At 39.1% G+C, this 27,590-nt stretch overlaps 2 protein-coding genes across 4 annotated transcripts in view; one reads left to right on the top strand and one right to left on the bottom strand.

The window, feature by feature from the left end:
* cenpp (centromere protein P) overlaps nucleotides 1–27,590 on the top strand; it is an 85,219-nt gene that overhangs the window by 28,748 nt on the left and 28,881 nt on the right. The window lies entirely within an intron of this gene.
* Nucleotides 11,880–22,963, bottom strand: aspn (asporin (LRR class 1)). Of its 2 annotated transcripts, none has more exons than XM_030420701.1 (8): nucleotides 22,643–22,963; nucleotides 18,958–19,226; nucleotides 18,254–18,366; nucleotides 16,411–16,624; nucleotides 15,311–15,421; nucleotides 15,059–15,152; nucleotides 14,585–14,723; nucleotides 11,880–13,362 (listed from the first exon to the last, which is right to left on the bottom strand). In XM_030420701.1, exons 2-8 carry the CDS (start codon nucleotides 19,181–19,183, stop codon nucleotides 13,165–13,167), a joined length of 1,095 nt encoding a protein of 364 aa, XP_030276561.1. In that variant the 5' UTR covers nucleotides 19,184–19,226; nucleotides 22,643–22,963; the 3' UTR covers nucleotides 11,880–13,164. The 2 variants fall into 2 exon arrangements, with proteins under 2 accessions (XP_030276561.1, XP_030276562.1); XM_030420702.1 differs by lacking the exon at nucleotides 22,643–22,963 and adding an exon at nucleotides 22,572–22,590.

The raw sequence follows: 27,590 nt of genomic DNA, 5'->3' as shown, positions 1-27,590 counted from the left end.
TCTAATTTATAAGGAAAAAAAAATATATTTTTTTTTGTAGATATTTGCTTTGACGTTTTGTATCTACTGTATTCCTAGCCCCATGATAGATTTTGGCTCATCCCATCACATAACCGAAACCAGCCCTTTTCCATGATAACAGGATGCTTATCCTCTTTCTTAGAGCAATTGGTACGCTTTGTCATTCATGCATGGAGATCTAGGTTAGCGACTTTATCGAGTGGATACTTCTAATAATGTTATTATTGCTTAGCCCTCTTGGCTAATGCTATTAACACCTTGAAAGTACTGCCGCTTTGTCAGTTATAATGATACTTTGTTACCTGTGCAAGTTCTGCCACACTCCCAAAGTATCACCCATAAGTATTGTTGAGCTGCTGCTGGGAACTGCATATGCCCACTGTCTACGTATGGTTCCTGTTGTCAGAGCCAGATGCAGAGCAGATGTTAGGGATGCACTGAGAGGAAGGCGAGGATTTAAAGTTCGCTGTTGTTATGGTTCTGTCATGCAACACAAGATCTCTATAAGACATCTGATAAATTGCTGTTAAGTTGAAACTAGTTTAAGTCCAGGAAAGTCAGACCTGGACTGGAGTATGTTTTCAATTACCTCCCAAAACGATTGATATTACGGGGATCCCATGCTAGAAAATTGAGCTTGTTTGAATTTTGACTGTTAAGTTTAATGTGCATTTTTTCTGTTTTGTTTATTTTTTATTGTCAGTTCAAGTCAGGAATGCCTTCCTTGAATAGAAGTCGCTTTTGTTCTTTAATTTTTTATTTTATCGTATCATTTTGTTCAGGCCCAAGCGGGGCATAGTAGCCTCAGGGTAGAAATTCACTTGAGGATAGAGTTCAGGTTTATTCGCATAGACTTTATCCAGACACTGCATTCAGCTGTGGTGAATTAAGCTGAATCTGGATCTTTGGTTCATGTAATGATATGGACATCTCAGGGTCTGCTGTCTTTTTTCTTCCTTGTACTGTTTACTGTAAAGAGCCCTATATGGTTCTCAAAGCCTGGAAGCTCTTATCCCAGCATGAGGTCTCTCTGCTCCAACAAAACACCAGAGCACCCAGGGAGGAGGGCCTGAGTGGGATGGGTGGCCAGGTGCATGTTGTTACTGTTGTTGTAGTTTAGGATTGACCTCCTGGACCTTGAATCTAGATATTAATGTAAAAATACACATCCTTGTGACAGGGTTTTTCCATATCGTATTGTTCATGATCATATCTGTGTACATTTTTAAATGATTAAAAAATCATATTGTGATAATGGCAGTATTCAGACTTGTTTATGTATACCAGCTCCATGGTGGAGGAGTCTGTTATAAACAGTAAACGACGGCTTGGTCAAAGAGTCAAAGATCCAAACAGCTGTTGTGAGTTCTAAACCCCAAAACATTTTCCATTATTTTTTTCGCATCATTAAGAATGTCATCACAGAAATGCCCTGAAATATTGTGATATTAGCTTAGGGCCACATCGCCCACCCCTACTTTGTGATGTAAAGGATGCCAAGGTACCTACAGAGCCCAGAAAACTTATTGGTGTCTGGTATCTTTTGAACTTGATGAGAGGATTGTTGGGTGAAGGCATTTAAATGCGTCACGATCTTTCACAATCCCCAAAAGTGTTTAAAGGAGATCCCCTGGGGTGTTAATGTAGAGTTTAGATGGGTAAAAGGGCTCTCACACTTTCTTGTAAATGTTTTTAACCATTTTTAGGGTATGTTCCCGTGAACCAACAACAGTAAGTCCCCACCTCATCCTACTCGCAAACAACTGAACAGTCCTTTGCACTAAAGGCAGAAAAATGTTAACTGTTGACTTGGACAGACAGACAGAAAAACAGAGATACATCTTTCTAATTTAGCTGTGTTGTGTTCTGTCAAAGGTATCAATTGTCCCATAGTAAGAAAATCAGTCTCAGAGTCAAGCATCTTTGATACTACTTTTATAAAACATTGAATCCATATCACCCTGCTCATCCATTAATATGTGATTGTCAGATATAACAATACCACATCTACTCATTGTATATAAAATAAGAAAAAAAAAATTCAGTTGTGGTAACTGAAACTAATTTGTTTTATAGCATAATCATGCAGAAGTTAAAAAGTTAAAGAAGTGAAACAACTTATTTCTACAACTGCAACGTCAAGATTTTGGCAGATAAAACAAGTGCTTTCGCTCCTTCTGATCAACTCTTTTTTCACGGTCTTTGTGCTGTGTTGTGTCTTGATGACAGTCTCTGTTGGTAGTGGACAAGAAACTGACTCTGATTAGACTGTCAACTAAGACATGATGGTTTGGACTAATCCAGTATGAGACATATGGAGTGTATTACTGGTTGACTGGGTTCCAGTGTGCGGTGGTATTGGATTGGTTGCTCACTGTTCTCTAATGACTACTGGATTGGTTATCCAAGCATTCCAGACAGAAAGTGAGAGACGGTAAATGTTGGCTCTGAAGTGAGTCATGCTGAATTTGAACCTGTTGAAATACTGGGTATCAGACAGAATTAAAATCTTTGTTATTCTAGTAAATGTAAAGTCTCCACATAGTGATTTATTTGTCTCCAGGTCGTCTGTCCCAGCTGAGAATTTAACATCTTTATCATTTAGGCCATTAAGACTCGCTTACAGCTACAAGGCACTTTGTGTGATTTGGATCCTGCTAAGAGAGATAAAAACAGAGGGAGCCTCGGAGTCAACATGTGTTTCTAGGTAACATTCATCATTGTTGGACCTGAGGCTGCTGAAAATGAAAACTGTTGTGATGGAACGATTCGGAGTTAAAGGGTTTAAATTGATAAGATCTCAGTAAAGATGATAGATTTTGATTGCAACATCTTGTACTCATCCATGTGAGATAATTGCATGTGACATTAAACAGAGGGGGTTTTCTCTTTTTTAAACAATATAATCTGGACGATTATCGATTCATGATTAGATTAAATCTTTCCACCACAGTTACTTCCATCACAGTTCCCAACATAGATAGCAAATATGTAGCCTGTGCCATTTGTCCTAATCTTATACCACAGTTTAGTAAATTATGTCAACTTGTCTTTGGTTACCCAAAATGACCTGCTTGTTAACATTGTCAGCGCTTCTCATTAAAACTAATGAGCCACACTATTGGCTGTCTGACAGTGTTCAGTGACAGGTGCAGTATGATGGGACTAATTGAAGGCCTGTGATCCACACAAGTGTGAAGACCAAAGCATAATGGGGCATATGGAGGGTGTTATTTGTTGGGTGTGTTCCAGTGTTTGGTGGTATTGAATAGTTGTTCCCTGTTCTCGAAAGACTGCAGATTTGTTTCTATCCAGACATTTCTTCTGTTTGATTTTGCCCAGACAGACGGTTGGATAAGACTGTTAAAACTTGATCATACTGGTTCTTAGTGCTGGTACTGTTGTTACAGGGTTACCCAGTATCGGCATTCTATTGCCACCCTGCAAGAATGTTTATAATTTTATTTGGAAAACACATTTTCTTTGCGACTTAGAATTGACATCACTATTTAACATAAAAATGTTCAGAGCAGTTATTATCGTCTTCATGCAAACAGTATGAGGAATATGCAAAAATACATAGATTTACCTGGTAGTGATGGACTTAAACAGCATGATGAGAACTGGTTTAGAAAGGGGTATGTAACTGAGGTTCATTTATATGTAAAAGTCCCACACAACAGGTTTATGCACACGGCTCATCTGCAGCTACATTGGAAACAGTATGAGGAATATGCAAAAATACATAGATTTACCTGGTAGTGATGGACTTAAACAGCATGATGAGAACTGGTTTAGAAAGGGGTATGTAACTGAGGTTCATTTATATGTAAAAGTCCCACACAACAGGTTTATGCACACGGCTCATCTGCAGCTACATTGGAAAATAAATGCAGGGCTTAATACGTTTTCTCTTCAAAACGAGAATGTTTGCCTCAGTACAGCACCTACTTGTTTTTGCCTCCCGTTTAAGGTTTGAGGCAGACTGATGTGCAGTACAGTATTGGCCTGTAAAAATGGTATGTGGTTTTTCTTTTTTTCAGTCAATGAATCATCGACAGTCCAGTGGTACAGTAGCCTACTCTGTCTTCTCCCTACTACAGTTACAGTTAATCCATATTATTGTTTGTGGTCAAAGTCAATGCGTTTTTCATGTGTTTGTGAAGGCAGGGGAATTCTGGGAAGTTCCCATGTTAATGTAATTATATCTGTTTAATGGGACATTGTGGTCTTGAATGTTTCCCTCTGGTGCTAATTGTGATGAGGAGAACACGGCTGCATCCTCAGCAGTAGACTCCATCTGGATAAAGTCTCTTTTTATTGGAATGCTCTTCAAAAGCTCTTGCTTTAAGATCACTACTGGCTAAAATAACAGTGTGTCTTTGATTCTGGCTATGACTGTCCAGCTCTATACTCTGTCCATTTCTCTCATTTCTGGTCTCCTGTCTGTCTCTGTGCCATTAATAATGCTACAGCATACCATTAAAACCATTTTTACTGTAGTTTTGTCCTTAAATTAAACACCAGAAACCTCAAATCATCCTTTATTTGGCTCTAGGGATCAGAAAAAGATTGTTTATATATCACAGTTCTTGCCCGATTTTTATTTTAGTTTATTGATTTTACAGACGTGAACCTTAGTGGATGATGTAAAATCAGTGTAGGCCAACTTATTTAGCTCATCGACTCAACTGTAACAGCAAAGAAATCTCTTACTTACTTAACTCACTTAATTCTTAACTGTGAAAAAGGTTAATTGCGGCAGAGCTTTGGTAACATGAGCTAACATGATGACAAAGCTTGATTCAAGTTTTTTCAATACTTATAGCAGAAGCACATATTTTGTGACCGACTACATGCCTCGATTTGTGTACGCTCCTTAATAAAGATGAAAATACTAGTTATATTTTTTGTTAAATTTACCTAAAATATGTAGTTTTGGAGAAGAAATTTTAACTCACAATTTTTATATTTACAATATCAATGAGGTAAAAATACAAATGTAGAAGCATTTTTTTCCCCATAACTAAATATTTTATGCAATAATGCGGTTATTGTAGACAAACAAATGTGTTGTGTTTATTTTAAAAAATGTTTTTTATTTTAATTCTGTCTCAAGTGCATTTTTCTTTCCCTCCACTTTTACTTGAATGATGCACCATCATTCTAAACTCGAGTTTGGAATCAACTTGTGGAGCAACAGATTTTTTGGTTGTTAAAAGATATGGTTTTTGCGTTTTTACTTTCACTTGACTATTCTGATGCATCCAGTTACATCTACTCTCTCTCTTTCTCACACACATTCATCACAGGCCAGGTTTTTCCACTCCAGAACCTGACAGCAATTGGCTCGGTGTCCCTGTTGCTCATTTTTCATGTCAGTCTTTTCCCTGCAGAAAGCATCACTTGCTGGGATTCTCTCCCATGAACAAACAGGCCATTCAGTCTTCACCTCTAAACATTTTAATTTCATTGGCCTCGTTTAGCATTGGCTCTGCTCTGGATGAGTTGATGGTGTATGTTTTTAGTTTTGTGTGTGTGTGCTTTTGGACAGTGAATTTGTGTTGAGTGAGCACTGACAGACTAAGTGTCCAATTTTCAAGAGTTTTTTTGTGGTGATTTGGCATCTTCAAGTGTTTGGTTCCTCTCTGAAAGCGTCCGCTGCAGTCTGGGAAAACTGTGTGCCTCATTAGTTGTTTGGGTCTGTTGGCAGTAACCGTGCAGGATTTGTCCTGCACTTAAAAAAATGTGCTGGTTGAGAAGTGCTCTGATTGGACGAGCCTCTGCAATAAATTAATGATGATCTGTGATGATTATATATATATTGTTGCTTGGACCTGAAGCTGTTAACTTAGCAGGAAATGCGCAAGGCTAAAAAACAACAAGGGACTATAAATCAGCTCCTCGTGTAATTTTTTTAAAAAGTAAACTGAATCCTGTCTATCTTATTTACAGTTTCTTATAGTCTGCAAGACACTATTTTTAAAACACTGAGGCCTTTTCAGAAACAGCTTAGTGTGGACAGAGGGCCAAAGAGGAGAAGTGTTTTCATGTGTTGCTGGTTTAGTGCAGAAGTGCTCTCGTGATCGTAATGATTACAGCAGAAACTTTTTGAATACATGATTGATGGCTATGGAGACGCATTGAAATGATTTCTGATTTGATTTTTATTTCTTCTAATTAATCCAAGTTAATACTGGTACCGAGCAGTTCTGTTTTATAACAAAGAGTCCTGTTTTCCACAAAAGGTCTGACGGGCCAGGAGACATTGGCATTCGGACAGTCTGATGGATTAGATAAGCATATTTGGAAGAGAAAACAAAGGTGAAAGGTTAAAATTGTTCGTTCCAGTTTTGACCTAACTTAATCATAGTTGTGCACACACAGTTTTCCTGTGCAGAGAGGTCCTTGGAGAATCTGTAGCTTTTTTAATTGTATTTATTTATTTAACTGTGAGCAATGCTCTCTTTTCCAGGAACGGCCTGATCACATTCCCACAGTTACACATTCACACCTTGAAGCTACCCAGTACAACTGACTACAACTGACTACTAAGCAACTCCACTGGAGCAATTGGGTGGCCTTGCTCAAGGGCACCTCGTGGTGGTAATGCGTGAGGGGTAACAACGCCTTTCACTTTCACTTTTTTTCTTTCCCAACCAGATACAAGGGAGGCCTGGCAAAGAATGGCAACACCACAGAGTAACAACAGTAAATAACAAAGAAATACACAAAAGTAATCAGATAAAACATTTGAACAAAGGCAACTTGGACTGGATTTCACCTTAACTTTAAAATGGTTCAGTGTTACAATATTCTGAAGCATAAGATCAAGCTTGAGATGACAGGAAGCAGAGTTAGGTGACCTTTGAACTTGTTGAGCAGATTTGTGGTGGTCAGTCTTTTAAAAAGACGGAGCATCAGATTTGAGAGTACTGAGATTCTTCCTGCTGTAAAGTTAATGAGAATCAGAAGATCAGATTTTTAGCCTTGAATTCATCAGTGAGTTGTGAAGTGATTGATGAGGTCTTTGGGTCTCCAATCAGAAGAGCGGCTGAAAGCAATGTAGTTGTGGCCCTCTGCTGCTTAATGACTCTACCATTGCCCACTTTGTCTTCAGTTCATACTCTGGAACCCGAGCTCCGTCTGTGCCTGTTTTGTTGGCCTCTAACCAGCTTCTTCCAAGCTCACAGTATAACCAAGGTCACTAACTTCATCTTAAGACAAACATGTCAAAGATAGATATGTTAGAAATGGCAAACCGTATAATCCCAATGTTTCTCCTAGCGTTTCTTTGATGGAAAGTATTTCTGACACTCTGGGCATCAAAGACCCAATCATCATCAAACTCGAGTTGAGCAAGATTTAGTCCCATTTTGATCCAACCACCTTAAAAAAAATGCTGCCAGGTTTGAAAATGAAACCCCTTCGACTGTCAGCGTAAAGATGATTCATTATGACAAGTCGGATTGGATTATGAACTTTGCAAACAGCATGTCTGACACTAATCTAGATTTAAAGAGCCCTAAACTTAGATTTAAACAAATTTTTGAATCCAACAACGCTGATTTTAGGCGACTTAAAAATCTTTGATGCAATGGAACTATATAAATTATATTGGTGCAGTCCACCCGTGGAGCAGCTGGAGCTTACAACTCATCGACAGTTCATCATCAGAGGTGGTTTTGATAGGTAAGGGAGGCTGCCTAGGAAGAAGAAGGAGGACAGGACAGAAGCATAGGAAAGTTATCTAAATTTGTTGTTTTTGGACTTGAAATATTTGAACTGCAGAAAAGGGAGAGCTGATTTATCTCCCCAGACAGTTAAACAGCTTTTAAAATAGATGCGTTGCTGAGAAGGCACAATAAATTTTACACATATCACAGATTTACAGTTTTTACCAAAAGAAAAAAAAGAAAAGTGTCCAGCAGCTTTTCACCTAAAAGAACTTATTGATGCCATGTGAGGAAGAGGCTAGGAAATAAATATTGCATGTAACATCATCACAACAACACATAATTAGGAAAAGAAAATGCACGGCTGAGAAATTAAAGATGTAGGTGTGTTTTTTTCATGGAAATATCCCAATTATGATTTAATATACTGTTTGTTTTTTTCTTCTAAATTTTCAACCATTAATGATACAAATCCAGGCATTCATTGTGAACTTTGAACTAAATTCAGCTCTAAACATGCTGGTGTTAAACAAGCTAACTTCACAGTTTGCAGTCTTTCAGCCGCCCTGGAATGCTTCAAGTGCTCAAGCATGGTGGTAGTACGTCCAACGCATCGACACACATTACATAAATCGATTGTTTACTTAATTGATTACGTCGACACATCACACCAGCCCTATGGCCTAATAAGAAACGTTCTCATATTACAGCTAAAATACAGTACGTATTTTCATAAAAGATTTTAAGTGAGGAAAGGGCAAAGCAGTATCTTTTTTATATTCATCAGAGCTCCAGAGTAACTTTTCACACTGGTTGCACTGATGCGCTTAACTTTTTTATTTAGGTTCATCAGCATGTACTTTAGGTTCACCAATAATACATTTTAACTTAATTACTTAACACAGTGTGTAAGTGATTGTGTGATGTTTTGGTCATTTAAAGCAACATTTTACATTTTACGCATTTTACACAGTGTAGAAACAAGTACTAGGGGACCATTTTACAGGACACTGTACCATCAAAATGAATTTGAAGCTTTTATTTTAAGATCAAAAAGTTATACAATGTTGCTTTAAACAAGAAATAACAATGCCTTCAGTTCTTTATTGAGAATAAGGCATCCTTGGACTGGGTACAGGGTGAAGGGTTTCTTCCGCCAGTGATGTCGGTGGGCTTTTCTGGCCCGGGGACAGTTGGACCGGGCACCGCAGCACATTTCATGATGGAAAAATAATTACAGCCCAATTACAAATTAAGAGAACTACGTTTGAAGGTTGTAATGTCTAACTTTTTCTCTCATTGGCTTGCAAGAAACTTAAGAGCAGTACAGATCTGACACATGCGCAAACAAACAGACATGCAATGTACATGTGCACATGCAACATGTACATAAAATCCTGCTGTACATGGACAAAGTAATGTTCCTAGGCAAATCGTCTAAGCAACCACTTGGTGTTCACATTTGATCGTCACTGCCATAGTTTGACAGTTGATCTGAGTTTTGTAAGTGGAGCGTATTCAGATGCCACTTTCTGTTTTTGTTTTTGTTCTTTGAGTGAACGACGCACGCTTGTTTTGGTCTGAGATGCTCTTGCTCTACAGAAATATCTAGTAGCAGTGAATGTAATATATTTAACCTTTAAGCTGGTATGACCGCTTAAAGGCAGCAGCTGACTTGTTTATGTTGTGTTAGCATGTAGAGCTTCCTCATACCGTTGATTAGCTTTTTGTTGATGACCTTAACTAGCTGAAAACTCAACAGGACAGAAAGCTGGGAGAGAGGAATTTTGGATGGAGGACAAGGTTGAAGACAGGAGGGAAGTGACAAGGGTTAAGTAGATGATAGAAAAGGGTAAGAGAAGAAAAAGGAGAGGGTGAAGAGAGGTAAAAGCCCCGAAGTTAGGACCATTTTCTGTGTGAGTGTGTGTGGCTGTGAGACGTGGCAGAACGAGGCCTGGCCAGCCGGCAGATCTATTCCATATGTTTCCTGGAGAAAGAGAGGCAGCTTCCCACCACCCCACCCACAGTACAACGAGTCTTCATTTAAAAAGACAAAACAGTTGAGAAGCAAACCATCCGCAGCACTACGTCGTTGTACTGTACTGCAGCTCGGTCTCATTTAGTGCGGACTGTAGGTATCAGTTTCAGGTAAAGATGGATCTGACAGAGGCAGCGTGCAGGTGTTGGGTTTCTGGGAGTCTGTAGGGAGCTGGCTGCTGTTTGACAGGGGCCTCCCAGAGAGACTGAGAGGGCAAAGAAAACACACACAGCATCACGTTTTCACATTGGTTTCATCACATTCATCATTCTCGTGTGTGTGTGTGTGTGTGTGTGTGTGTGTGTGTGTGTGTGTGTGTGTGTGTGTGTGTGTGTGTGTGTGTGTTTTCCCTGTTAGAATTGTTTTTGCCAGCCAGGCGAAAATGAAGACCTGTTTGTGTCCAGCATTATCCCCCAGATTTTAATCGGCCCCTGAATTTACTGGAAATCACCTTTCTCTCAATAAACGACACCCCCGTGTTTAACACAAGATGGACTCCTCACAAATGTATGTCAAATGAATACCCATTTAACAGGATCATCATATTCCTGGAAGTAGTGATACCTCATACGTCCCCTGGTGATGGAACCACAGAGAACTATCATCAATCAAATCTCCAGATTCTTTTGGCATCTCTCTGTTTATTGTTTTGGTATCACTTGCACGTAAACTATTGTGTTTCATGGTCAGTACTTTTAAACGCCTAATTGTTTTTAACCGCAGCCAGCTGTTTTCAGCAAATCTCTGCTCCGATAAACTCCCTGTACACCACCTGCCCTGTAGTGTCTTACTTAATGAATCAAAATATGCAGGACACTCAAAGTAAAACCAAGTCGTTTTTGTAAAATGCAATAGCACACAAATACTTTTGATCATGCAAAAGAATGTCCAGCATGATCTGGTTTTTATTGATGAGTCTGAACAGATCAAATAGACGTGGTCTGGGTGATTCATGTCCGCCATCTGTTCATTAAAAATCAGTCTACATGGACGCTTAATTGTATGTGTGGATGTGTTTTGTTTGTGGTAGAGCATGCTGAGCGCTTTCTTAAGTTTTGTAAATTCAATTTTCAACACATCGTTGAGTCAGGCAACACTTTTTGCTTTGTCCTTCCAGCCTTATGGAAAACCTGTTACACATGCGGCATCATGTGCTCTGAATATGGACTCTTGTAGGATCAAGAAAATATGTGATGCTCAACAAGAAAGCAAATAAAGCACACATTGTTTAACTATTCCTCAAAAGGCAATACCAACCATGTATATTCAAACAAGGTGCAGGATTTCTCTTTGTCTCGTTTGGAATGAATAATGATTATAAGCCTTGGGTCATATCCATCCACCACATATCCTACAGTATTGCATCTGTCACCCTCTCAATACCAAATAAGTCTGGAACAGTCACTCATGAAGTCAAAGTTTCTTAACACTAGAGATTTTAACCAATCACTTCATTCTTCTCACTCAATCAGGATGTCCTGTGACACCAACAGATGTTTCTGTAACCCTTTAGCATGTAGTGACATCTGCTGGTGGATAAAATAATCGCTCTACTGGTTATTTATCTGCCTCCTGCCAGGGAAACCAACGTTGGTCCTAGTAACCACATTTAGCTGGAGTGACACTGGAAAACTCACTTTTTTTCCTAGATTTAGTACTAAGACCTAAGTTGATTAGTTGATCAAAATAATAGTAAAAATTATGTATGATAATAATATCAATCATTTTGATAATTTATTTATTAGTAATTTAATTGTTCATGCAAAAATGGTTAAGATAGTTTGGTTCCTTCTTCAGTATGGGGATTTTCTGGCATGCTTTATAAACTTTTGGTTGACAATTTTCATTAGTGTATGACATGTAGTCATTTATAACCATTAATCCAAAGAATTGTTATCTAATCCTCTAATTAATACCAGTATTTTTCTCTCTCCATTAGGTTTGAGATTTAAAGTTATTTGAACAACAATTTTGCCTATTTAAAAACAATCCATGCAATGTTCAGAAACTATGTCTACAGGGTTGAGGATTTATAGTCTCTGGTAATCAACCTTTTTAGGGTTTTTTTTCTCCCTGCTAATATCTTTACAATCAAGACCTTGGCAAATGATTTTTGCAGATATTTTTATTCAAACAATGTCTGCTGTGTTAAGTCAAATGTATTCAAACAGCCCAAATCACAATTTTTCCCAGATGACAAGAGGGTTTGAGCATAAAAGCTCAAATGTTTCCAATACAAAATCCACTTTGATTTTCAACAAAATTGAGGACATAAATGGGGAGGTGTTCCAGGTTTTATTTAAAGACATACTAAATAAATATAGCACCATTTCAGAGGAGAGATCACTGGACGAAACAGGAACATGTTGGACATGTAAGGAAGTTGCTTTCAGGGTTGGGAATTATGTTACCTGCTTTTAATTTCAAAGATAACTGTAGTTCACTTGGTTGCTATAATTCATAAAACGTGAATGTGATGTTTCAGGTTTACATCAAGGACAATGTGTAATCCAGTCTCACACGTAGCTTTCAGCTACTAAATAAAGACAATACAGACATGCAATGAGATAATATAAAACATCAGGACAGACATCAGGATAGAAGTGACTTATTGCACTAAATAATGCCACCATCATTAATCAACTGTACAGACTTCTGCTGGGAGGAAAAGGTTTTAAAGCTCCTGTTATGTTACAGATATGGCCTATAGTGACTCTTCCATGATAATGACAATGTCTTTACAAATACGTAAATATTATATAAAAAAGAATGAGGGGAAAACACTGTGTTTCAAATACAACTTAGACAAATGTATCTGCTGTATCTCACTCAATGTGGTTTTATTTTTAATTGAGTAAGGAAAGAATTAAAAAGGCATCAGCATTTAATGCTGCTCAAGTCAAGTCATTGGGTTGTATTGCTCCAAAACTGACCAGAAGGAGGCGCTTAAGTCCTGGGAAAGTTTGCACAGCAAAAGAATGACAAAATGTAAGGATAACCTTCTGGAATGCACCTCACAAAGGTAAGCAGGGCTCTGGTGTTGAATGTCATTATAATGTACAGCTGTTAATGTTGTTATATCCACCCCAACTTTACTGACTGAAAACATTGTCTTGGTGTTTTAGCTTATGACTTAATATTCTTATTCCATACATACAACCAGACAGTTTTGTTTTATTTTTTTTTTCTGGTTGAGAACTTTTGTGTGTAAATTTTACCAGCATTTAACAACATGTACTACAGTTTCTAATATACATCAATATAATGGCATTTTCTCTCATTTCCTGAACAGTTAACATCTTAGGAATGCAGTTTCATCTTGTTTTATCTGTCAGAATTATTTCCAGCTCCTTCCTCATGCTGTAACGAGGATATTGGCAGTTCTCTATTTCTGAGCTGTTTGGAATGCATTGGTTTCACTTAATGCTTCTATTTTCTGAAGTTTCCGAGCTGGACGCCCCTCCGTCCAGTCACACAGCGAAAAGTGGCTGGCTGGACTTCCCAATATTTAACAGGGTTGGCAAACAGACTGATGCCTGTGTACAGGTTCTTCTTGACACTGGCCCTGATGGGACAGAAGTCGTTCACTCCAACGTTGCTGATTTTGTTGCCATGGAGGAAAATCACCTAAACAGACAGAGAAGATTTACTTTAATCAGCTATTTTTCTGCCTTGGCAGTCAACCTATCGTGACTGGGAAATCTGTCCTAATGATGCTTAACTGCTACAATGGAAACTCAAAATCACAACCTTTAGACAAAAAAAAGAAAGGACAAAAAAACTGGAAAGGTCTGAGTTACAAGTCGGAGGGTTGGGAGTAATTTTATGGTTTTATGGTTTTTATTATAACATCTTAATTGTTACCTTTATTGCAACTGGAATAGTCTGAAATAGGCCTGATCCCAATACAACCCTTGCCCCTACCACTTAGCTCTGCCCCTTCCTTGCACGTTTATGCTAAGGGGAAGGGTCTTTCGATTCTTGTTGGGATAGAGGAGGAGGGTAAAGTGTCAGGACTGCATGGCCCAGAAGCACATTTGAAACTGAGGGTTATTAACTCTCTGTCGTTTCAAAGTCCTGGCAGGGTAGGAGCAAGGGTTGTAAATGGTTACCTATAAAGAACCACTTTTGACCAAGCAATGAAGCAGTGTTCCTTTTGTATTTGTTGACTTGATTGATAGTGAGAAGTTGTGAATGAATTGGTAGCATCCAGGCCTTTCTATCTTCATCAGACAATTGGAAAAATGGCTTTTTGTTTGGATTGCCACGATAACGCAGAAGAAAAATCACAGTTGAAGACAGAATATTGGAAATGTCAATTCACATCTGATTGCGTCAATTCCATCGACAAACATTGATGATGTATGAGGGTCATGAAGTTTTGTCCAATTTTGTAACGGAAAATTTCATCCACCACAACTTGTAATTCTGGTTAAGAGATTTAGGGAAGGTAAAAAAAGTTAACCTTTCTTAGGAGAGTAAGATCGAGCTTGATGTTGACAGGTGGATTGGAGCAGCATCAAAAGGAAGTAAGGAAGTCTGATTAAGAGGGGCCATTTGGGGTGGTTCAATCAGGTGATTAGGATGCCTTTGGATGCTTCACTGTTGAGGTTTTTTGGCCTAGCACATGGAAACCTTGGGAAACTCTAGGACGAGCTGAAGGACCTTAGCACGAAAAGAAGAAATCTACCTCCTCATCTTTAGGACTTGTAGAAATAGGTATTTGTTAAAAAGAAAAAAAAGCTTGCTCAGAGATACTTGTCGATCAAAGTGCCCGTCACAAATCCGTTTTGTGACGGGCACTAATACAGATTGCAGTGCCAGACTCGTTACGGTGTCTGCATCTCACCTGAAGATAGCGCAGGGAGTTGAGGCCTGGTGGGACCTTTCTCAGACGGTTGTTGTCAAGGTGGATCTCACGGACATTTGGGATGCTGACAAAGCTCCCATTTTCTACAGACTTGATCTGGTTAAAACCCAGTCTTAGCCTGCAAAAATTGACAAAGAATATTTGACAGGTCTCCCCACTTACACTAACAATCATCATCAAATTAACAATCACAACTATATTTAAACTTCCCATTCTAACTTGCACATGAACAGTGCAGCTGCATGATTATGGACATAAAAAACAGCACTTATGAATTGGAGATTTTTGTTTAATGCTAGCTGACAGTTTAAACACAATAATGTTAACATAGAGATACAAGGTGACACTTTTTTTTAAAATTCTGTAGTTAAGTTTTACAAGCAGACACCGTGGGCAAAATTTGGGAATAGATGAGATCATACATTTCCAAGATGATATGTGGCTGATTTTCACCTGAGCAGATTTTTATATCTGATGAAGTCTTCTACCTCCACTTTTCCAATCTTGTTGTAGTCCAGGTTCAGCTCCGTGATGGCATTTGGGAGATCTGGGAGATAAAACAAAACACACCAAACATAACCATTAGTTCTACAGTTTAGGTCCAATATAGTAAAACTGTATGTGAATTGTGTGACTGGATGAGAAATAAAAGTTTACCATTCATTTATTTCAATCAGTCTAGCATGACAGTGAGTGTTTTTCTACCTTTTGGCACGGCAGTTAGTTTGGCCTCTGCCATACCGACATACAGGCTTGACAAGCCGTTAAAAGCTCCCAGCTCAATCCCACTGTTTGCCAGAGGGTTGGCACCCAGTTCTGTTTGGAAAAGCACAAAACATCTGGTTTGATTATTAATGATCCATTATATCTTCTGATTACGGTAGAGAACATACATCAAGGAAATTATTGTAGATATATCAGAGAGAAGTCAAAACTTGACAAAAGTAATTTAAATGATTTATTGATAACAATTAAAGCTTGGCTGGATTGAAAAAAGATATTCAGGCTGATATTCTGTCAATGCTAGCTGTGATACACGTCTCTGTTTTCATTAGTCATTTGAATGTGATTCAACATTGTTTTATTAATGAGGAAAAACTCCCAGTGCTTTTGCACGTGAAGAAACACTTTAGAAGGCCTTTTCGCAAACGATCAATTATAATATACTCTAGTATAAACCTGTTAAGTCCCCGAAAAATACTCAAAATCAGATGTGGATGTTGGACACGGCAGCAGCACATTTAGTTCTGTACATATAGCATGTATGTGCATATGTTCCCGTACATATACAGTTGGCATGGTTATCTGCACATTCCTCATGTTAGCCCTTGCAGACATGACCAAAGGAAATTCTGTCATGCAGACCATCACACAGATGCGAAAGCACAGTGGTGTTAGAGGGATTAAAAACTGTTGTCTCATAGATAGAAGTAGTCGGACTATGTTACAGTGTAACCAGATATTAAAAGTAGGAGGTCATTGTGGATGATTATGCGGCTTTGTCACCGCATGATTAACATTGCTTTAACCATGACCTTTTCTTTAATCAGTCTGACACTGGAGATGAAGATTTCCATCCCGTCTCCATCCCGTCTCCAACAACAGTCAATGTTGTTTCATTTCACCAGCTCTCTCACTACAGTGGTGACAGATCAGGTTTAAGGACTTGTTGGCCCGGGATAAGTCTGCAGTTCACCATTCAAACCAGAGACTACAGTGTAGGAGTTGATTCATTACTCCTCCCTCTGACCTTCGAGTATACTGATCATTGCTGACCAATACAAAAAAGGAGAACCAGGTCTTACCCAGCACATGGAGCTTCCTCAGACCTTTAAATGCATCCTTCTGGATTTTGTTGATCTTGTTTTCATGGAAGCGGAGCTCGATGACATTAGGAGGCAGGTTTGCAGGAATCTCAGTCAGCAGGTTGTAGGAGAGGTACAGCAGTTTGAGACGCTCCATGTTTCTGAAAGCCCTGGGGTGGATCTTGGAGATCTTGTTGTTGATCAGGAACAGGCCCTGTTGTGGGAAAGATTAGTAGTTTCAAACTGAGTTTTGCTGCCTTTCCCAAGGCTGGTGTAAGAGTGGAACAACACACATTGACAAACCACTGTATTAGCACCTAATTTTGCTTACAAATTGTTATGTTTGTTTGCTTTGATATAGAACAGTATAAACCAGATTTTTAGGCCATCCCAGCTGGGAAAATCAACTCAATCAAAGACAGACCTTCTGTTACTGCCCCTACTTCTCAACTGTGAGTTTCATATACAGACTTTCATCTTATAAGACTGCAGGCTGAATTTAGACTGACATTACTGAGCTGTTTCCTTTCATCTGGTAACTTTAATAGCTAAAAGATGGTATTGTCATTATTTGTCTGAGTCTGAATGTGACTCATTTAATGTCCTGAATGCCATCCAGGCATTTTGTTGCTTTACTAATTCATTGGTTGATCACTGTATCTCATATCTTCCTCCGCAAGTATTAACAGTTGCGCTGTAGAGCAATTGGTGAATGCGAAAATGACATTTTCTTTTTCTGAGATGTCTAGATGTATCTGTCTTTCTCCGTTTTCTCAGGTGAAGAAACTAACTTAGTTGGGTTTCATTTCAAAATATCTGCACACTTCGAGTGTGCCTTTTAGACACTTATTCTCAGTTTTCTCCTTGATCCATTGTGGCTTGTTGTAACTCACTTGTATGCTGCTTTGGACAAAAGCATTTGCTAATTGAATAATATATTAATCTACATGTGAAGACCAAATACACCTAAAATTTGTGATTTTCCCATTATCTTAAGCTACACTATGTGTTAGTGCTAATTAGCACATTAAATGTTAGCATGATAGTATGCTAAACAGAGATTGTGGAAATGTTAAACAAATGTTAAACATGTCCTTGTGAGCATACCAACATTAGCATTTAGCTCAACGCACCACTGTGCCCAAGTGCAGACTTATAGTGGAACTGTAAAGCCTCTTACAACATTTTTCATCTGTTCGTCTCACACACATCTTTCAAAACGGATCCTCTTCTATTTTAAACAATCCAGCTGTCTACACAGGCTATGCATACAAAAACCATAGTGTATTTTAATGCTTCAACCCTTATAAACAGAGATTGTGTGTTAGGCTCTGAGTGCTGCCAAAGCATGGGTTAGGTATACAAATACTGTATCTGAACGCATAATGCCTAGAAAGAGACAGAAGACTGAAGCTGCTGCTGCTCTGCAAATATGCCGCTTTCGTATACTCGCTGTGTAGACTTAGTGTACGTCTTCTTGGTAACATCAAAATCTATTTCCCATGTATCCATCCTGTTTAAGCTTGAAGAAGTCAGTCTCTTAGGGCTCTTCTTCAGCTAGTCACCTCTTGTTCTGTGGTATATGGCCAAGATTTCCTTAGTGGTTTGGATTTGGTCAGATTTGGAGAATGACTGGCACTCCCAGTACATGTTCAGACTGATACAATACCATCCACATTACTCAAGCTCTAAATTGGATGCGTGACTGGAGAATATTTACTCACTTAGATTGTTTTCATCAGATGAACTGATGATGTTCTTCACTTGTTATACCAGATGTTGAGGTCTGTTTGTGTTGTTGATTACTATGTGCAATGTAAACCAGATTAGAATTTACTCTTACATAAAGCCTGTTCAGGCCTTTAAAGTCGTCCTCCTTGATTTCAGTGATATCATTGTTTTGGAGGTCTAGGAGGAGAGTGTCCTCGGGAATCTTCTCTGGCACAGAGATCTGACCTGTTGACAGAAACACAAATGCCTGATTAAAGACCAGAGATGGACCACAGGTGATAAAAATCAGAACTCAGGCAACATCTATGAGTTAATATCAAATACTGAGATGCAAAGGTGAAGAAGTCATAGCTATCTTTCTGACTCACTCTCAGATCTTAAATAATGCCATGAGGCATGTTTGGCTGCACACCATAATTTAACAAAATATGGTTCAAAGAATTTGGTACTGACTTGACTGATTTATTCTCTCAGCATACATGGAGAGTTTTATTAAGTCAGTCAATCAGTGAGGGATGGCCCCTCACATTTTATTTGACATAAAAACATTTCTGGTTTTCAACCCTGGTGGTTTCTAACATTCACATCATCAGTCTGTAACATAGATGGTCAGGTAGTTTTGTAGAATAATACCAAACCTATTTACTAATCTTAAATGATGACCCTCACTTAGTTTTTATGATTAGATAAAAGAACAAGCCTTCCTCTGTATCTGTGAAGGTGTGTCAGGGTGTCTTTAAACCCACTGTGTTTACAGTAATGTGTGAATCCAGATGTGTGTGTGTGTGTGTGTGTGTGTGTGTGTGTGTTTCTAACCTTGGTCGGAACACTGCACCACTCCGGGTGAGCAACGGCAACCAGCTGGACAGTTCTCATCGTCATAATCGTCATCATCGTCATCGTCATCATCGTCGTCGTCGTCATCATCACCCGCATCAGCCATCATTATGTCAAAGTTTTTCATGAAGTCCATGACATTTATTGGCTGGTAGGGTTTGGCATTGCCTAGTGCCAGCAGGCAGAGCAGGAGGAAGACCCTCATGGTTTAACAGAGGACTGAGCGTTGAAACAGCAACCAGGCAGAGCTGTAGGAAAACGCAGATGCAGATGTCAGCTCTAGAACTAATAGACAGAGCTAGACTGTGATGTCACTGAGGAAATAACCTGTCCGAGCAGTGGAATGTTTTCTGGTTTGTTTTTCCCTGCAGTTTAAGTCCAACTTCAACATAACGACAGATGCGCAGAACCTGTAGTTTACCTCAGTTTACATTGTCTTCATGAATGACCCATTGTAATGTTTGCACAAGTGAAAAGGTTACGATAGTTCATAGTTCATTTGCTGTTACATAAAATGGCACTTCGTAGAACTGGTGATTATATCATATGAGCATATGAGACGGATTAAAAAAGGAATAGTTATCGCAGCAGAGGCTGACATATGGATCCAAGATTTCCCATGATGCCTCTCCATACCATTTTTTAGTTTACAAGTCCCCCTTCATGTGAATCTCTAGTAAATGACCAGCCTGTCCCAGGAGTCCCGCTGCAGTTAACTGCAGTTTGTGGGTTACTAACTGATGACATTCACACACACACACACCACACACCACCACACCACCACCACCACCACACACACACACACACACACACACACACACACACACACACACACACACACAAGCAACTCAACTCATTCTCCTGTAAAGCAGCTCTTTGCAGTTCCCGTAGGGCTTATCTCTGTTGTTTTACCCTCATTCCAACTGAGAGACCTTAATGACACCTCAGCACTTTCTCCGTACATTTAAGCTCATGTAAGTGGTCACACTAAAGCTGTAATTTCAGCACGTTTCATTGCTTACACTATATTTTAAACCTTTTATCCCTTTTCTAATATTGCCAACTCTTCATAGTCCTTCAGCTACCCCTTCATTTAAAGTTATTCCCACTGCAGTTTCCTCGGAAATTGCATTCTCTAGTCAATTTTGATGCATTAGCATGTCATCATGTAATCTTTAATATTGTAGTCGGTTGGGATGGAGCTGATAGTAACTGCTTCATATCATGTGGGAATAATCTTCAATAATGCATCAGCTTATGTAACATAATTAATTTGATGTTTTGGTTGTGTAGTCTTCACCTGAAAGATAGTTACTAACTGCTGTTTACAGCTGCCGAATAAATGTTGTGGAGAAGAAGTAAAAACTACCATGAAATGGAAATACACAAGTAAAGTACAAGTACCTCAAAATTGAAGTACTTGAATAAATATAATGACTTTCCACCACTGGTGGTTACAGTGGTTACATCATGCAAACATTTCAGCAGTGATTTTCCATGTAGTCAACTGAGTGGCAACCACTACACCACTTCCGGGTAGACAACTGGTGGTTGATTTGCATTGTGGAGATACTTTATGTGTAATCAGCAAACTTGTTTATTTCCACTGTCACTTTTAGCGGTAACTGTAACCTTTAGAGATTTGTCAAACACGGTGGTCTGACCTATCTGACGTTTCTGCTATGCTTACTTCCTGTACTGCATTGCTTTGCTGGTATCTTTGATATCTACCCAACAGCGACATCTTTGATTAATTGCTAGTTTTAGTTAAACTCGTGCTGTCATTTTCTTGAATCTGTGGTCCAATAGACAGTTAGATCTCCAACTTTACTTCAGTGAAAGTGGGTACAGATGAAATATGAAAGCAAAACATGCGGTTTAGATTAATGAGATGTATACTTTCAAATAACATCATGAGAAAAGATATTTAAATAGTATGAAAGCCGATGCACGATGCAGGGTTTTCTACATCGAAACAAATGTAAACAAACCTTTTGATTGGTTTTCTGTAAAACTATAGTAACCTTTATGCTCAACAGTGCCACCTCAGACACACAAAAACTGTTCTTTGTCCTCCACATGAGTTTCAGTTTGAGACTCCCAAATAAGCCTGATTTAGGAAGGTATTGCTAAAACAGAGCATGGTGAAAGGGCATACAGAGTTCCTGGAGTGATCGGTGCTGCTCTTTTTTCTATCAGTGTTTCCATGAGGCTCTGAAAACCTCTACTGGAAAGGAGTTCTTTTAGCCAACATAAATGTTTCTCCAGTGCTCACCTATTCAGCATCTGTGGTGATTCACAAAATGATTTATATGTCTTCCTCTGTTACACATTCAAACAGCCAGCAGAGAGGCTGAGATCGTCTGGTTGCGTGCCTCTGGCAGTCTTGATGGAGTCTGAGTCCTCCACTTGAGCAGTTGGTCCACCCACAAATATGTGGTGGTGGTCGCACATCCTGCCGCGACAGCAAAATATCACACAGCAAAGACCCCCTTCTATGCACCCACACTGCCTTTTGTTCCACATGTGCAGAGAAAAGGCTGTTTTCTTAATGTGACGTTTGTTTTGCAACTTGGTGGTAAGTTGGAGATCATTGTGCTATTATTGTGTGTTTCTTTCATGTAATCAAACGAGCCTTGCAACTCGATCCAGTCAATCTGACTTCACTCCAGTCAGACTGGTGCTGTTTAATTCTTTTGTTCTCATTCTTAAATATTTTCAGTTCTCTAGAAGTTTGAAGTTCATAAAACATCCAAACGAGGGATGTCACCAGCATCTCTCCCCTGCTGACCCCTACTGTCTCCATCAGGACTCACTCACAGTACACATCATTGTCATTAACAAATAATCTGTCAGTTACTGTTTAGGATTACTGAGGATTAGTTATTGTCCGAACATGGTGCAAAATTTGTGGAGAGAGGACATGTTTTATGTACCAAGAGCCCAAAATGTCTCTCACAATATTCAGTTTACAATGATAAGAAAGACAATGAATCCTCACATTAGGCACGATGGAACCATCAAAATGTTACTTTTCTGTTGATCAACTAATTAATTGTTTCAATACTCATGGTAGTGTAAGGTCTGTCTGCTTCATTGAAGTAATTTTTAAAATTGGGGGTGATTCAGATAATTTCCCTCACCTGTTTGTATTTACAAGTGTGTTCTGACTGAACTCCATGGAAAATTACTGAACATTTTTCTCACATGAGATAAACTACTCCAAGACTGTAACACATGAATGACCACAGTATTTAACATAAAACCCCACCATTAAATATTGTCTTCCTTTCAGATTATGCTCATTATGTAGTTAATATAAAAATGTCTAATGAACATTCCTAAAAGAAGATGGAATTGTTGTGGTCTAAAGTTTGCATGCGAGTCTAACTCACTCCAGATAATTGCACTTCCCTTAAATCCATCAGTTTTCCCGACAGTTAAGACCTAGATCAGCTGGTAAAGGGGAATTTTTCAGGCTAAAATTTGCTGCCTAGACCTGTTGCTCCACAACCTTTAAGGTGTTCAGCAGACGTCATGTGAACTGACCTAAACACATCAGATATGCAGCATTCTCTGAAAATAAAACATACCAGCTCCACTAGTTGAAAACTTAAAAAGGTTGAGGTAGATGTTTTGTCAATAAATCCAGGGTGTGTCCTACCTCAGCCGTCAGGTGTGTTTGTGTCCTGGTTTAAACCCCACGCAGTGAGCAGAGCAGCAGCAGGGTCCAGCTGGAAGGCTGAGAGTTGGATCCTCAGTCAATACATTCCCAGTGAACGGAGAACAGCATCACTCTCTCTCTCTCTCTCTCTCCAGAAAAAAAAACAGACCCCAGAACACCCCCACCAACGGAAAAACCTCTTCTGTTAGGGTGAGAGGTTCAGTTTCAGTTAAGAGCTCTCGTCTCTTTCTGTGATCACACCATGTGTACGTCTCCGAGGCTACAGTAGGATTGAAAAGGCATCGTTAGGACATTAGTCATGTGCTTTTCATCAGGAGCTTTAAAGTGATGCCAGGATAGTTAGCTTCAGACTCCTTAATGCTCAAGTCTTTATATAGAACATAATGGTAGGTCTGTCACCTCCCCTCTTTACACGGCCGGCTGCCATATTAAATATTTTACATAAACATGAATGGATCCTACACTAAGGCCTATTGGCACTGGGTTAAACAAGGATAGTGGGACCATACAGCTGCGCAAGCTGTCTGGGTTTTCTCAGTGAAACATCAACAGGATAGAGGTGAGCCGACCCTGCCAAGGATTTTTATGGATGATGATCCGTCATTTTGTTTGAGGAATTCCTTCATTTGGCAGCTCCATAATAACTCAATTTCCCAAACAAAAAGCCAAGGCTGCTGTGTTGACCCACAGTACATTTGGATGGAAATCAATGAAATGATCAGCAGGGGGATGTTTGAGATGTAGTGATGGCTGATAATTGGCGAGATAATGGGAAAATTATATTATCAGCGCGCATTATTGGCTGATATTGAGATTTTAGCTCATAAATAAACCGACTACTACAAAGCCAAATTGCTGGACAAGTGCAGCATCTACATGCTCCGATACAGTACGTAGTGGTATGTACCTTTAAAGTTTGTCTCAATAAACATATTTGTGAAAAAAAGTTCTGTTTGTGATCCACCAAAAGACAAAGAAGAGGAAGAGGCAGAAGAAAACGAAAAAGAAGTGAGGAAGACAAAGAAGAAGAAGAAGAAGAAAATGAAGGAGCAGAAGAAGAAAATGAAGGAGCAGAAGAATATGATTAAGAATATGAAGATGATGTATAGAGGAAGAACAAGACGAAGAACAAGAAGAAAGCGAAGAAGTCATGCAGTGAAGACCACAGAGCCAAACAAGTCCTTTTTAGTTTCAGAGGAAGACGACATGGCGGCGATTTGTAAGTGTTTAGAGAGGAGGGGAAAAGTCTGAGTTTTACCCCAACAAATCTGATTAGAGCTCCTGACTACTAAATCATCCGTTTTTTCCTTACTACATTATTACCCTCAGGTGTGCATGGACAACAGCTTAGGAACTTCTATTTCAAGTAAAAACGTGTAACATTTATGTGACACTCAGCTCAGATCTTATTTCAAAATATTGACTCATATTTCTAGAAAAGTCGTACTACACAAGTAGGAATTACTGGCATTATCACACAGGCAATTTAAATGTTAAAGGTTACCGTCAGATTAAATTAGAAATGTTATCTTGTGTTTATGGATTGCTTCTTTAGTTGGTAAGCAGAGACAGGAGAGACAGAGGATAAACAAAAGTGATGCTGTGCAACATCCAGTCATCACTGTTTAGCGTTGTGTTCTGCATGATGTGTATCCTAACAAGGCACAGCAGGAAAGCCTGAAGCTTTACGTCTGAGGCAGAAATGAGAAATACCTCCCAAGAATGGAAAAGCTAACAGGAGCTTGCTCCCTCAGGGGTTCACGTGTTAAACTTTTCCTTTTTCCATCCAGTGCTGGTATTTTCTGCTGAGCTGAGCTGGAACTGCATTCTGAGGCACAACTTATGGCAGAGCCAGACCATCCAAATATGCCCTGGTTTGGCACGCAGACCAACCAAGCTGGGAGCGGGTCTCTGTTCTGGTTTTAATGCATCTTTTCGTTGGGGAAATCATATTTTCCAAACCGACAGAGATCTGGTTAGATGATCATCTCATCAACAAGAAGCTTGCTGAACTCTCCCATGTTCAGCAGGCTCCCACATACTCTTTGAAGTTTCCCATCTTTTAAAGCCTCTTAAGTTTGTTTTTCTCACCAGCACTTTCCAACTTTTCCAGAAAACTTAAATCGGTAATAGTAATTTGAGTACAATATTTGTTGAGATTGAATTTCATCTACAGACTTGTGTTTGCTAGACGACCGTTGTAACATTGACTATTGTTTTACCCATTTATTGTTCCATACCACAGCAAAACTGTTGAATATGTCTCCTCAGGAAAATATTTAGGAATCATTCTTAGATGACTCACGCTTTAAGCTTCATGTTCTTCAGCTTGTGAAATAACTGAAGGTAATATTCCATTGGTATGTATCCAGTTATATAACAAAACCTTCACCCTCTGAGCAAAAAAAGCTATTTTTACTACTTTCTGCCTAAAGCTGGACTCTGGGATTGTCCTGTTCCAGCATGCACAGTATATTCTCAGTGCCTACCTGCATGCAGAATCAGAATCATAACTTCAGGCAGTGGCAGTGACACACATTGTCACTTTTTATGCCATATAACCATAAAACAATATCCACAGTCTGAGAGGATATCATGTCTCATAAAGTTCTCAAACGGCATCAACAAGTGATCATCAACACCTCAGAACATCTTTGTGAGTGAGCTGCTTGGTCACCAACAAAGACAGACATGGTTTTAGTTGTTTACCTGATGAGTCAGACATCTTACAAGTCACAGCTAAAGTTTGACAAGCACTGCACTGTTGGTGAAGTTAAACACTGAGTTGAGCTTTACATCAAGTCCAGTTTAAGCTACTAATTGTCTGATATGTAAGCAAAACCACATTTATGGTTCTCTCATTAAAAAACCTCGGGGTTAGTTTCCAGTGCCTCATAATCACGGTTTCATAGCGCTGCTGAAACAATACTCTGTTATGGGCCAGATTTTGAGATTAAAGCATACCATTTTTGCAAACATTGCAGGGATCTGATTAGACCCTGATGTAAACTTGCCTGAGAGTTTTATGCTTTCTGTGAACTTTGAGAGGACACAAACTTTGTTCTTCGATAAGTCTAACCATGAATCCTGTATAATGCTTTTACTGGAGTATAGCCGGATTGTCTTTTGTGTCTCTATGTGTCCATGAAGTGCAAAAGCATCCTTTAAAATGCTGAACGTTGTTGTGGACGTTTGTTGTGCCGTCATCTTCTCTTCTTTCCTTGTGCATGAAAACCTCAGTTGACTGTTCTGCCACAGAGAGATTTAATTCAGTTGCTTCAATAGTCCAAAGAGGGAAATTGCTTTGTGGTTGTGAAAAAAATATATGGTGTAATTGTTTGAATTACAGTATTCCAGTACTCAAACTGCAAATTAAATGTTAGAGATTATTTCCTGATGGGAGATGGTCTGCGTTCCTGATGGGAGGCGGTCAGGATGTCTCTTGTCTCCCAAAGCCTCATACTTTCCAAGCCATCAAACGTCTGTGACGGCTCTGGACCGTCTGGAAGCTTGTTGTGCTCGTATGTTGAGGAGAATTTCCTCCAGCTGAGCCTGTAAAGCTGTGAGTCACCGGGGCAACTTGCAAGGCAACGGTGCCAAAGAGTTGCCTCAGCGCTGCTGTTGGTTTAGTGCCACAGGAACATCTTGATTCCAGGAAATATTTTAACAGAGCTGTAGCAGGGTCACAACTCAGTACGTTACCTGCTGCAGGGAGTGTTCACCATCCTCAGACTTATTCATGACATCACCTCAGCATGAGTCCACCTGATGCAGGAACATTTGAGGCTGATTCCAACATTAAGATCAGATAATTATAAATATTTTGACATAGGCTTGGATGATTTGAGTGCTAGGGAGCTTAAGCATCCACAGGTAACTATGAAGACCCACAGCAATATCATAATGTATTTGTAAAATAGTAATTTTATGCAAATAAGTAGTTTTTTTTTTTCTTTTCCTTTTTTTTCCTTTTTTTTTTTTGGCATATTGTAATTAAATCGCTCTTAGATTATAACCCTAACCACACAATTCCTCTCAAATTGAAGTTTTTGAACATTTGATGAAATTATTTGCATTCGTGTATTTATTTAGTGTAATGCTGCAGCTTTTTCAGTAAACTTTCTAAACATTTTTTAATTAAAGACATGTAAGTAAACTACCTTCGACACGCTATAATTCTACACACTTTATTATCATAAACTACTATTTAATAACTCATTGAATACAGTTAAGATTGCTGTGTTTAAGTGCCTCTCTGTTTTTTTTTACCTTGAAAAGAAGTCAATAGGATCAGTGGTTTCCAACCTTTTAGCTCCTGACACTACTTGTGATTCATCATCAGTGTAGTGGGTGCATATGTCTATAGGTTAGCACCATGTCAAATAAATAGCTTTTTTTCACTGTTTTTTTTAAATACCTTTTTACAAGGCTGCTACAGTAAATATAATCCAGTGCATCCAAATCAAGTTAACAACTAGTACGACCTTGTTTTTTTTGCATTTTTCATTCATTTAAGTGATGTCACCAAAACTACAATAATAAACCCTTGTCATAATAAACTGACTTTATCCCCAAATGATTAATCCTGGTTTCAAGGTAAATGAAGGTCCAACCTTAGACCAAATATCTGTACCTGATGAAATGTCTGCCGAGCACTCGAAGGTTCAGTATGGATTTAGTGGCATCTAAAAGTGAGGTTGCAAATCGCAACCACCTGACTACCCCCCGCCTCATCCTCTCCAGCGGGGCAGCTGCAGTTGTGAGTGAATTTATCAGCTACATGTCCTCATCCTGAGGAGCACTGAGGAAGTCATGTGACTAATGACTATTAGATTGCTCCTTCGAGTGTTTGCTTTGTACGACTGATGACTGCAGCAGCTGTTCACGTTGGCAGCTGCAAAGAATTCACTCTTTTCAACAGGAAAAA

Source organism: Sparus aurata, chromosome 6 (assembly GCF_900880675.1).
Source record: "Sparus aurata chromosome 6, fSpaAur1.1, whole genome shotgun sequence".
Classification (NCBI taxonomy): Eukaryota; Metazoa; Chordata; class Actinopteri; order Spariformes; family Sparidae; genus Sparus; species Sparus aurata.
This window is presented reverse-complemented; position numbering and strand designations above follow the sequence as displayed.